At 42.1% G+C, this 13,391-nt stretch overlaps 1 protein-coding gene across 3 annotated transcripts in view; it reads left to right on the top strand.

Annotated features, from left to right (window-relative positions):
• The window catches only part of ahcyl2 (adenosylhomocysteinase like 2), a 140,314-nt gene that overhangs the window by 60,341 nt on the left and 66,582 nt on the right, over nucleotides 1-13,391 (top strand). The window contains exon 1 of one of the 3 annotated variants that reach the window (XM_062983372.1): nucleotides 8,882-9,031. The exons of the other annotated variants lie outside the window; for them this stretch is intronic. Within the exon in view, the coding sequence (XP_062839442.1) occupies nucleotides 8,978-9,031 (54 nt within the window). The 5' untranslated portion in view covers nucleotides 8,882-8,977. Of the gene's footprint in view, nucleotides 1-8,881; nucleotides 9,032-13,391 lie in introns of those variants that run through there. 3 annotated transcript variants of the gene reach the window in all.

Genomic DNA, 13,391 nt, shown 5'->3' with positions numbered 1-13,391 from the left:
TAGTTGTAATGATTTTATCCTGTTTAATAATGTGTTTTTATGTTGTTTATGTACTGTATGTTGTTTGTATTTATTGCTGGAAACAAGCCTGAGTCCCTTTGGGGAGATAGAGCAGTATATAAATAAAGTTTTACTTACTTACTTACTTACTTACTTACACTTGACGGCATTGAATGTTTGCCACTGTATGTTGTGAACCGCCCCGAGTCCCCATTGGGGAGATAGGGTGGGATAGAAATAAGGTATATTATTTTATTATGACACAGCAAACAGGACAGATATGCTGGATTTCGTATCACAAAATCACAAGTCCAACACTTTCCAAGTGTCTAGGATAGTGTGATGTATTTTCAGATGATGTGTGCAGATCCCAGTAGGGTGGTCTTTTGCAGTTGGCAAGGTATATTATTATTATTATTATTATTATTATTATTATTATTATTATTATTATTATTATTTTATTATGACACAGCAAACAAGATAGATATGCTGGATTTCGTATCACAAAATCACAAGTCGAACACTTCCCAAGTGTCTAGGACTGTGTGATGTATTTTCGGATGATGCGTGCAGATCCCAGTAGGGTGGTCTTTTGCAGTTGGCAAGGTATATTATTATTATTATTATTATTATTATTATTATTATTATTATTATTATTTTATTATGACACAGCAAACAAGATAGATATGCTGGATTTCATATCACAAAATCACAAGTCCAGCACTTCCCAAGTGTCTAGGACAGTGTGATGTATTTTCGGATGATGCGTGCAGATCCCAGTAGGGTGGTCTTTTGCAGTTGGCAAGGTATATTATTATTGTTGTTGTTATTATTATTATTATTATTATTGTTAGTATTTTATGACACAGCAAACAAGATAGATATGCTGGATTTCATATCACAAAATCACAAGTCGAACACTTCCCAAGTGTCTAGGACTGTGTGATGTATTTTCGGATGATGCGCGCAGATCCCAGTAGGTTGGCCTTTTGCAGTTGGCAGATCGTAATTTTGTCAATATCTATTGTTTCCAAATGCCAGCTGAGATCTTTTGGCACGGCACCCAATGTGCCCATCACCACCGGGACCACCTGCACTGGTTTCTGCCAGAGTCTTTGAAGTTCAATCTTGAGGTCCTGATAGCGTCTGAGTTTTTCCTGTTGTTTTTCGTCAATGCGACTGTCACCTGGGATGGCAACATCAATGATCCAAACCTTTTTCTTTTCCACAACTGTGATGTCTGGTGTGTTGTGTTCCAGAACTTTGTCAGTCTGGATTCGGAAGTCCCACAGTATCTTTGCATGTTCATTTTCCAATACTTTTGCAGGTTTGTGATCCTACCAGTTCTTTGCTGCTGGGAGGTGGTACTTGATTATTATTATTAATAATAATAAAATAGTAGTAAGGAGCAAGGGAAGTTTCCTTTATATAACCCTCTCCCATGAAGCTGTTTTTCTCCAATACTGTACAGAAGACGGTGTGCCTTACCAGGAGGGTCAAAGCTGCAAGCCACCTCTGTGTGCTTCCCTCCTGATGTGTCCTGCGGATGTTGTTTCATGTGAGAAAGTAGGGCAAGTGATAAGCATCGTTCCCTGTACCCAAAGCATGCCTCCTTTGAATGTCTGTGGCCACGTGTTTTTCTTTTCCTGACCTGCGAAGAAATCTTGGGCACATTGCTTCATTCACAGGCCCGTCCTGAGAGCCAGGCACAGGGTTCAGTTCTGGGCGCCAGGTTTCTGCTGAAGCCCCGCAGCCCTGGCTGCAAACAGTACTCCCTTTGTTACAGAGAGAGAGCATTCAAGATAAGGAGACACTATAGAAAAGCAAACTCTGTGGTCTGTGCAATCCATAGAGCTAAGGTTTCCCAAGAGCTTGGATTTTTAAGTTTTCCAGGACAATTTGTCAACTAGAATGAATGTTTACCCGTTATAGGTTCCTGTCTCAAATAGCTCTTGACGATAGAACTGCATTTTGATGTGAAAGTGTTCCAGGAAGCTGGGAATTTTTTCCAGATCGCATAGTTTACCGATCACTGTTTTGGAACCTTTATTAATGAACGAACTTTGGAACGATGGATATGTTAAGGGACTTTGTATGGAAATTCAGGCTTGTGTGTATTCATTTCTGCAAGACCCACATCTTCTCCTTGGACCTGTTTAGAGGAAGGAGGGTTGTTTTAGGGCAGTTATTGTCCTCCTTGGATGTATTTTCAGCCTCATATACGTGGAATAAGCCAGTGAACACTTCCAAGTGAGCAGATTCAGGTGGGATCTCAATGTTAGTCGGCAGCAGAGGGCGCATTTTCCCTTTAAAAAGGTTGAAGCAGATTCCCATTTTCAATGGGTGCTACTCATACATTCAGCAATGTTCTATTACACACATGTCTGGATTGGCCCCTGTTGTGTTAGCAACAAAGACATGCAGGATTCACTTATGTCAGTGTTTTCTGGATAACATCAAGGGTCATAACACTCAGGGCAGGCATGGGCCAACTTCAGCTCTCCAGGTATTTTGGACTTCAGCTTCCACAATACCGGCTGTTAGGAATTGTGGAGCTGAAGTCCAAAATACCTGGAGAGCCAAAGTTGGCCCATGCCTGAGTTAGGGTCACCCAAGGTGGAAATGGGCTGAAGTCACACAACAAGGTTTAACGTAAGAATTAGACCCACTGATGATCTAAATATAAAGTTAATAATTAAACATTTGACTGACACTTGACACTGTTTGATGGTCAGCTGGCTATTCTCTTTCTTTCTCTTTCTCTCACCAGCTCTATGTCTCAAGTATTGAATTAAAGCAAAGCAAACATCCTAAGGATAAACGTTTGGAAATAATGTGATGAATGGTTAGAGTAGTCTCCGTAGTAGTGCTCTGGCTTCCACAGTGCATCCTTGTCACAGAAGAAGCATCGGTGCGCAGTGTGAACCGTATAATATGTAATATATTCAATCCTGAAGTGCTTAATATGTAAAATTCAGTAGAATAATAGTGTTTGAATCCTGAATCATCCTTTAAAATGATCAAAATTCTACCTGAGATCTCCAAAGTGGCACAGCAGTTGACCTACAGCTCCCTCCGTGGGTAATTGCATGCATTTCCCATAGCAAATAAAAGAGTATTTGGGACCACATTACTCAGGGATAGTTGGGGGGTTGGGGTTTTTTTGTTTTTTTTTACACAGACAGTCCATGTTAGGTTTTAAATTAAGCTGTAATAACTTGGAAAGACACCCCATGTTTGAAATTTCTGTCAACGGACAAGTCTGAAGGATCTGATTGACGTTAAGGACTGGCTGTTGCAGCTTCTCATGCATAGTCCTAGAAACAGCCTTACTATTCATTTATGCATTTTCTGTGCCAACAGCCCTGTACAAGGAAACTTTAGCCTCAGGGGAGCCTTGCGTTTTACAAGTGACTGAGGCAGGAGAACTGAAATAACCACCGCCTCCTGTAAAATGTTGTGAAACTGGACTTCCATCAGCATTTTGGCTTATCCCAGTTTTTAGTCTCAATGGGGAGAGAGAGAAGAACAAAAAAAGAGAGATTGATTTTACTTGAACTATTTCTTTTCACTCTGGAATTCCTTCTTGATCCCCACCCACCTGAGATATAAAAATGCAACCATAGTCCTATAATATCAGCCTTAGAAAGATCAACATTAAACGCATTGTAGGCTGAGCTCTTTGTCCATTTCAGGACAGCTTTGGTCAAGTTGTAACCTTGGGCCCTCCGCTTGCAAAAACTGCTCTTTCCTTGCTCCATTGTGTAGTTAGGAAGACAAAGCATGCAAAACCAAAATTTAGCTGGAAATTGAAAGTTAGGCTTTATTGAGAGGCTCTTTACTTTTTTGCCATTTACCTTCATGTCTTCTAAGCCACAGCAGCTGATATTTATTTAACACATACATTGATGTATCACATTTTATAGGGAAGAAGCACTCACCACTCTCTGGTGCCATGGCTCATTGTTTAGCAACCTGGACTATTTTGCTGAGGGCTGTGGGTATTCATTGCTTTCATTCTCCTTCCCAAATTCAGATGAGAGAGAGTGGATCTTTATGTAGCCGGAATGTCATAATCCATATACAAAAGGAAATATTGGTAAACTTGGGATAATCTCGAGATTTTCAAAAGTACAGAAGTCTCTGGATTCAAAACATCCGACAGCTTGGAAATATTTTTTCTCCAGAAAATCCAAAAAGCCTTGATATTGCAATTTTATATAAAAGAAACAATTTTACGAGGCTGTTGTATATATTGGGACTTGGACATCCATAGGTTTTGATATCATGGAGACGAAACACAGTGCATTCAAAGACCCAGTGTATCTAGACATACAGATAGAATGGGGGAAAGCCACAGATGCCCATTTAACCCTTTGAAGACTAAGAATAATTAGGCACAGCTTGTTTTCTGATTGTCATAAAAAGAAGCTGGAAATGGGGTGGAATGCTTTTGCATGGAGGAATCTTGACTGAAATATTTTGCTGTAATCCCTGCTAGTGGCTTTTTAGAGAGGAGGTCTGTTCTCATGGAAGTAAACATCAGAACCATTCCTCTCTCGCCAGGAATGGTCTTCAAGGAACTTAGTAATTTGTGGGAGATAGTGTTAAAGATAGAGCTTTTATGTTTAGAAGCATTCATGTGTTACTGACCTCTTCCAATTGTAAACACTGCTGATGCATAAATCTAGAATGTGTGGAGCCTTTCTTAGACTAGCTTTCAGCAAGCAGAGATTTTGCCACAGACAAGAATTCTAGACTAGGGTTTCTCTCCCAAATGGCAGTTCATTGTATTTGTTTCAACAGGGAGTGTGTTTGTTGTTCAACCTGCAGAAAGATTTAAGTATTGAATTCCCCCATGCCTGCATGTGAATCCGTACAGTCCAAGGAAGGTGACACCACATTATTCTTCAGAAATGGAAGTGATGTAAATAAGACTCTCTTAAAGTGATAGCTCCTTTGGGACTTTTGTCATCTTAACCCAGTTACAATCACACATTTTGACCCTGTAACAAACCTCTTTGTTCAAGCCTGTTAGAGTTTTGTGCACACTGTGTCATCTTCGCACACAGGCTTGATCATGGGAACATTCCCATCCTTTTCCATGTTGGATTTTCTGAATTCCCCCTGGATATCGGCAATTGACTTTCCTTTTGTCTCTGGGAGAAAGCAGAAGATGACTCCCCAGGCAATCACAATGAAGACCATGAAAACCAGGAAGCAGAAGGTGCCCAAGTAGAGCGCTGCGTATGGGAAAAGCATCCCAAGCAAATATATTCCCAGCCAGTGGAGAGTCATGGTGATGACGAGTGCAGCTGGCCTGGACGACGTGGTGAAGAGTTCAGCAATGACCGGCAGCGTTGTCCCAGCAGGACCCATGCCGTAGACCACGATGAACAGGAAGATGAGGCCAGTGCTGCAGTATGGGATCCAGAAGGCCTTGTCTTGGAGAGAGAGTGCGGCGGTTAGGAGTGCCAGGACCAGGATCATGGTTCCGTATCCCCAGAGCATCAGCTTTCTCCTGCCAAAATGCTCAATGAGGATGAAGCAGAAGATGGTGGAACAGAGCTCGCAGGCCCCAGTCCCAATGGTCACGTAGGGGATGAGTTCTTGCTTAAACCCGGCATTGCTGAATACTTCGGAGGCATAGAAGTAGACGGCAGCGATGCCACTTAAGGACAGTGCAGCCCCGATGACAACCAGCAGGTAGAGCTGGCATCGCATGGACTTCTTTTTCAGGAGCTCCCAGACCGTCATGATCTTGGTTGCTTTCATGGATGTCTGCTCCTTCAGCATGTCATCTACTACTGCTTTGTGGTCCCCTTCACCCCATAGCCATTTCAGTGCTTTCAAGCAGCCTTCTAAGTCTCTCTTCTGGATCAAAAGGTAAGGCGGAGACTCAGGGAAGAACGGAGTGGTCACCAAGATCCCCAGACCTAAAGCTCCGCTGATGGACAGCAGGAGTGGCCAGAGAGACTCAGTCCCCAAAAGTTCATGCTGCCCTGCCACTTGCCCTAGGAACTTCCCCAAAGTTGCCAGAACTGCGAGAGAGACATTGATGAAACCCCGGAGATGCTTTGGGGAAATTTCTGTGAGAACTTGTCCTTGGATGCAGCAGCCGAGACCAGCACTGAAACCATACAGGAGCCGTCCGAGCAGAATCATCTCAAAGGATTTGGCTATTTTGCTGGTGCCCACAGCCAGCGCCGCTGCCATCATGACCAGGCTGTTGAATATTAGACAATTCTTCTTCCCAAATTTTGCAGGCAGGTATCCTGAAAGCCAGCATCCTATCAGCCCTCCAATGCTTAAGGTTGACACAATGAATGACCAGAGGAACAGGAGACTCTGTTCTTCAATGGGAACGTTGTACCTCTCCAGCCAGGTCTCGTTAATGAACGCCTTGACATATGGCGCGGTGAAGTTGATCACAGAGACTTGGAATCCAAAAAGGAAGGTCCCTCCCAAACCTGCTATGATGGCCATTAGAAGGACCCTCCGATACAAAACCAGGTTTGAGCAGAAGTTGGCCATCTTCCTTCTCGGAGCCCTTGAAGGTGTTCTCTTGGGACAGTAGGTTCCTTTCGCAGAAGCAGCCCAGCCTCATTCCTTTTTTTGATTAAACCATGTCCTGAAGAGAGGATCCGATGCAGGGAGTTGGCAAGATCGCATGTGACTTTGTACTTTTTGGGTTCCATGAACTCTTGCCTGCTTTGGTTGATGAGTTCATTTCCTCTTGCAAAAGAATATATCCTCTGTACAGGAGTCTTATTTGGTTTGGTTAACCCTTCCTGACACTCACTTTTTGAATCAATTGGTGTTCTCATCATCACCATGACATTTGCTTTTTCCCTCTCTTACTTTGGGCTTTGTTCACTTGTGCTAATTTTGCCCACTCATTTAGCAAAATTGTAAGAGCATGAGGATCGTAACTGTGCACATCTATTAGTTACAGACACTGATTGCTTCTCAAAACATGAAACTAAAACCAAAATGTTTTATTACCTTTGGAATTGGTCCTCTGAAGCCTGTAAAAGTTTTGCCAGATAAGTTTTGGAAATTATAGTTTATAGCCAGCTTCATATACTGGGCCCATCAGTTTCTTTCCATAAGTTTCATGTTTAGGTGGAAATTGCACACAGGTCTGTACATATAATCAGTAAGTCTAATGGGAAAATAGGATACAAGACTCTATAGACATTTTATGGGCTCATATATGAAGTTAGCTATAAGCAATAACTTCCAAAGTTTATCTGGCAAAAGGACCAAATTTAGTGTATACACAGTTATGAGCCTGATGATCTTATACTTTTTCAAAGCTAGTTTCTTGCCTACCTTGCTGTGGGTTGGAAACAAATTAATATTTGCTTTGTGTTGTCGAAGGTTTTCATGGCCAGAATCACATGTTGTTTGTTTTCCGGACTGTATGGCCATGTTCCAGAAGTATTCTCTCCTGACGTTTCGCTCACATCTATGGCAGGCTTCCTCACAACCTCTGAGGATGCCTGCCATAGATGTGGGCGAAACGTCAGGAGAGAATACTTCTGGAACATGGCCATTCATCCTGGAAAACATACAACAACCCCAATAATTGCTTTTCTTGGATATTGTGAGTCATGACAGCGGCTGGGGCAGCTGACCCTTTTCAACTTATCCACAGATCTGAATCCATAAGTTTGGCCTCAAACCTGTCCCTGACTTAGACATGAGGTGACTTACACACGCGTATATATGGTAATTAGGTAGTTTCAGAAGTGCTGAAGTGTAAAATTCTCTAGATCACCTGTTGCATTCATTTCTCCCCTATAAAGCTGTAGGGATATTTGGCAGAGTAGAGTGCTGTGTAACCAGTGAGCTTACTGACGAAAATAACAAGAGAAAATATGCCATATGCCTAGTAATATCTTTTTAAACATAAAAAAACATTATTTTGTTGTTACATCTTGGATATGGGAGTAAATAGACACAAGGAAGTTACCTAACTTTGATAGAAGAGCCTCTGATGCTGACTCTTATACCTGCATGTAAGGCATCTCGAAGCAGAAAAGCCTTCTCAAACAGGGACACAAAACATACTGAAGCAGGCATGAGCGAACTTGGGCCCTCCAGGTGTTTTGGACTCCAACTCCCACAATTCCTAACAGCCGATAGGCTGTTAGGAATTGTGGGAGTTGGAGTCCAAAACACCTGGAGGGCCCAAGTTCGCTCATGCCTGAGAATCTAGTTGGCTTTGTTCTTCCTCTTTCCTTTCCCTTTTCAAAGAGGTGCCAGAAAGGTGGTGCAGGTGGAGAGAGCCGAGCAGGTGTTTTCCTTGAGTTGCACTGTGTTTTGGCACAAGGACTTGACCCTCCCAAGGACACCGAATCCACTTGCCGTCGCCCTGACCTTTCCAGAGAGCGGTCGGTCGAGGGCACTCTTGACCACCAAGCCGGCGGGTAAATGCTTTCATTGTTTTGGTGGCTCATTAGTTAAACTTGGATCTGTTTAAACATAATAATCTGACCCTGAGCAAAACAAGAGAGGCGGGGAGGGAAAGAGAGGGAAGGGGACCCGAGTTAAAAGGTGCCTAATTAGCAAGTTAATTATAGCAGGCCAGAAAATGCACCGGTTACATAAATAAGCCATTGTTATGCACACATTAGAAACCATGGCTTAATGGTTTTTGAGGTGAGGGGTTCATAGAAGGAGGAAGAAAATGGCAGGGGGTGAAGATAAGCAGCCAAGGTTTGGACACACAGCGGTGCCTTATTGAATAATCTTGGGGTGCTTTTCTTGGGGGAAAGAGAGGAGGAAAGAGCAAGTGGGCCGGAGAGAAGGATCCCTCCTCCTTACCTCCTGCAACCTCCCTCCCGCCTCAGCCCCATCTTCCCTCCCCGAGTAAAAAGGGCTGAAACCAGAGCAGACAGGATCGCCTGCAGGGAGAGGGACCTATAAAGAGAAGGAGGAGGACGGGAGGGCGGCAGGTAGCCGGAGCGCCATGCCGAACCAAAAGAAGTACGTGGTGAATGGCGATGCAGGGACGAAAGCCCAGGTGAGGGGAGCTATCCAGGGGAGCAGGAATAGAGGGGTCCCTGTGTCTTTTGGAGACCCCTGACTTTCACCTGTCTGTGCCTCACAACATCGAGTATTGGAATATTTGGTTTAAAAGAGTGTTGGCTGAGTGGTCGTTTCAGGTAGACACACCTGTTGAGACAAGTTTTTCCTTATATGGCAAAAGGAGTGTGTTTTGATGGAGAACAGGACATACAGTAGAGTCTCACTTATCCAAGCTAAACGGGCCGGCAGAAGCTTGGATAAGCGAGTATCTTGGGTAATAAGGAGGGATTAAGGAAAAGCCTATTAAACATCAAATTAGGTTATGATTTTACAAATTAAGCACCACAACATTATGTTATACAACAAATTTGACAGAAAAAGTAGTTCAATACGCAGTAATGTTATGTTGTAATTACTGTATTTACGAATTTAGCACCAAAATATCACGATATATTGAAAACATTGACTACAAAAATGGCTTGGATTATCCAGAGGCGTGGATAAGCGAGGCTTGGATAACTGAGACTCTACTGTACCTGATGGGCATCAGCACCGTTCCTTTTGTGAAATGTTGTTTGTTTGTTGGTGAAAGGGGCCACCTGGGAGTCCTGTGGAGTCTCCTTATCTGGAGGTTTTTCAACAGAGGCTGGATGGCCATCTGCTGGGGGTGCTTTGACTGTGTTTCCTGCTTGGCGGAAAGAATGGGGTTAGACTGGATGACCCTTGGCTCTTTTCCAATTATAGGATTTTATCCTGTGGTTGCCTTTCTGCAAATGTTGTCTCACTTAAAATGCTGGAGCCTCCGGTGGCCTAGGGGATAAAAGCCTCGTGACTTGAAGGTTGGGTTGCTGACCTGAAGGCTGACAGGTTCGAATCCCACCCGGGGAGAGCGCGGATGAGCTCCCTCTATCAGCTCCAGCTCCATGCGGGGACATGAGAGAAGCCTCCCACAAGGATGGTAAAAACATCAAAAACATCTGGCCGTCTCCTGGGTAACGTCCTTGCAGACGGCCAATTCTCTCACTCCAGAAGCAACTGTGGTTGCTCCTGACACAAAAAAAAAAAAACCTTAAAATGCTCGCTCGTCAGGTTTATGTCCCTTGCATGAAGCAGCACCTGCCTCTGCCATGTGCAAGCTTTGGTTGTTAGGAATTGCAGAAATTGAAGTCCAAAACACCTGGAGGGCCAGAGTTTGCCCATGACTGACCTGCCTCTTCCCGCTATTTCACTCTTGGTTTGTAGCTGTCTTTTAGGAATCTGGCATGTGTTATATTGTCAAAAAAATCAACAAGACCATAAAATATCAACATTATTATTTTTATTGACACAAGGACAAATTATGACACAGCAAACGAGATATATATGCTGAATTATTATTATTTTATTATGACACAGCGAACAAGATAGATATCCTGGATTTCGTATCACAAAATCATAAGTCAAACACTTCCTAAGTGTCTAGGACTGTGTGATGTATTTTCGGATGATGCACGCAGATCCCAGCAGGGTGGCCTTCTGCAGTTGGCAGATCGTGATTTTGTCAATGTCTGTTGTTTCCAAATGCTGGCTGAGATCTTTTGGCACGGCACCCAGTGTGCCCATCACCACTGGGACCACCTGCGCTGGTTTTTGCCAGAGTCTTTGAAGTTCAATCTTGAGGTCCTGATAGCGGCTGAGTTTTTCCTGTTGTTGTTGTTGTTGTTGTTGTTGTTGTTGTTGTTGTTGTTTGCCTCTGCCAATGGATTCTTTCTTTTTGAATAACTGCACCCAATAAGCAGTGTCTCCTTGCTTATTCTAGCTTTAGTTGGCAAAACGAGATCTGATGCTTCTGCTAGTTTATGCACTATACTGTTGCTTTCCAGGGTTTTTTTTCTTTTAGAGTGCCAAACTCAAATACCGTATATACTCGAGTATAAGCCAACCCGAATATAAGTCGAATCACCTAATTTTACCACAAAAAAACTGGGAAAACATTGACTCCAGTATAAGCCGAAGGTGGTAAATTTCAGAAATAAAAATAGACACCAATAAAATTACATTAATTGAGGCATCAATAGGTTAAATATTTTTGAATATTTACATAAAGCTCAAATTTAAGAGAAGACTGTCCAACTCTGATCAAATCATTATATGAAATCATCTTCTTCAATGTAAATGTGCTTATGTATCCTTTTAATAATAATAATAGAGTAAAATGATACAAGTGATAATAGAGTAAAAATAATAAATGCAATAATAATAATAATATCAGAGTGAAATAATAAATTTATTATTAATAATAATAAAAATAGAGTAAAATAAATGTAATAGTAGCAACAATAACAGAGAAAAATAACAAATGTAATAATACCAATAATAATAGAGAAAAATAATAAATGTACCATATATTCTCGATTATAAGCTGACCCAAATATAAGCTAACCCGGATCCTCACCCGAGTATAAGCCGAGGGGGGCTTTTTCAGTCTTAAAAAAAGGGCTGAAAAACTAGGTTTATACTCTAGTATATACAGTACTTTGTTTTTGAAAAATGCTACATTTTCAATACATCCTCCAAGGAAAACTCACTAGTTCATAATTTTAAGGTTCTTGGTTCAAAGTTCTCCTTTTGCCATAGACACTCCACAACTTCAGTATGTGTTGTGACCCGCCTCGAGCCATGGGGAGAGGTGGGTAAGAAATAAAAGTATTATTATTATTGTTATTGTTATTGTTATTATTATTACCGAGTATATCTGGCTTAATATTGTATTGGGTTAGAAACCTTTCTCAGCTATTATCTTGCTCACTCAATCCCTGTGTCTCTGAGAGATACGTCTGGACCCAATTCCATAATTTGATAGTAAGGGAAAGGAATAGCTCTCAGATCAAAGAGTAGGAAGACAAAGGAAAGTGACCTAACTTTGCTAGAAGAGTCCCTCACGCTGACTGTCATGTCTCTCCGTAAGACAGTTGTTCTCAGTGCCACAACCCCTTAATACGGTTCCTCATATTGTGGTGGCCCCCAACCATAAAATTATTTTCTTTGCTACTCCATAACTGTCATTTTGCTACTGTAATAAATTGTAATGTAAATATCTGATATGGAGGATGCATTTTCATTCACTGAATCAAATTTGGCGCAAATACCCATGGCAAATTTGAATACTGATGGGGTAGGGGGGAGAATGATTTTGTCATTTGGGAGTTGGAGTTTCTGGGATTTATAATTCACCTACAATCAAAGAGCATTTGGAACTCCACCAAGGATGGAACTGAATCAAATTTGGCACAGAGAACTCCCATGACCAACAGGAAATACTGGAAGGGTTTGGTGGGCATTGATCTTGAGTTTGAGAATTGTAGTTTACCTTCATCCAAAGAGCACTGTGGACTCAAACTATGATGGATCTGGACCAAACTTGGCACAAATGCTCAATATGCCCAAATGTGAAACTGGTGGAGTTTTGGGGGAAAATAGACCTGGACATTTGGGAGTTGTAGTTGCTGGGATTTATAGTTCTCCTCCAATCAAAGAGCCCCTTGAGCCCCACCAGTGATAGAATTGGGCCAAACTTCCCACACAGAACCCCCATGACCAACAGAAACGCTGCTGTAAGGAGGCAGAGAGAAGCTTCATGGTGCTCCCTTCTCAAACAAAAAACGAATACAGCACTTAAGACTTTTGGGAAGAAGAGAAAGTTTCCCCTTTGTGCAGATAGGAAGAAAAACCCCTTGCGAGACATAGATCCAAAAAAGGCAAAAAACAAGAACACAGGCCTGGGCCACAGTTTCCCTCTGTCCCTAACTGCTTTATTTGCAAATGTTGATGGCTCTTCACTTCCAACATCTTGCCCCTGTTTGCAAGGGAATGTGAACAATAGCCGCAGGATGGAACCTCAGCATTTATGGCAGCAAATGGTCCTTGAAAGCAGAAGGAACTGGATTGGACAAAGTCCTTTTGGAAACCAGAACCATTTCAAGGAACCCTGTCCGGAGTTAATTCTCTGGTCAGCGAAGCAAAAAGGCATTTTGCCCGAAGCTGCCCTTGCTTGCCAGAGTTTGTGCATTTTGCCATTTTCAGAAACCCGTGTTTTCTTTTCCCTTTAAAAGTTTCATCAGTTCTGATTTACTTATATTTTGTTGTTGTTTTGTTATTGTTAAGTGCTGTCCATTTGAAATTTAAGTTTTATTCCATAATTTTAATGAGGTATAATCTTTTTGTCATTTACTATATATACTGTGTGTGTGTGTGTGTGTGTGTGTGTGTGTGTGTGTATATAGATAGATAGATAGATAGATAGATAGATAGATATACACACACACACACACACATACACACACACACACATGTGTATTTATTCATGGCCTTATGTT

The sequence above is a fragment of the Anolis carolinensis genome, chromosome 5 (assembly GCF_035594765.1).
Source record: "Anolis carolinensis isolate JA03-04 chromosome 5, rAnoCar3.1.pri, whole genome shotgun sequence".
Taxonomy (NCBI): Eukaryota; Metazoa; Chordata; class Lepidosauria; order Squamata; family Dactyloidae; genus Anolis; species Anolis carolinensis.
This window is presented reverse-complemented; position numbering and strand designations above follow the sequence as displayed.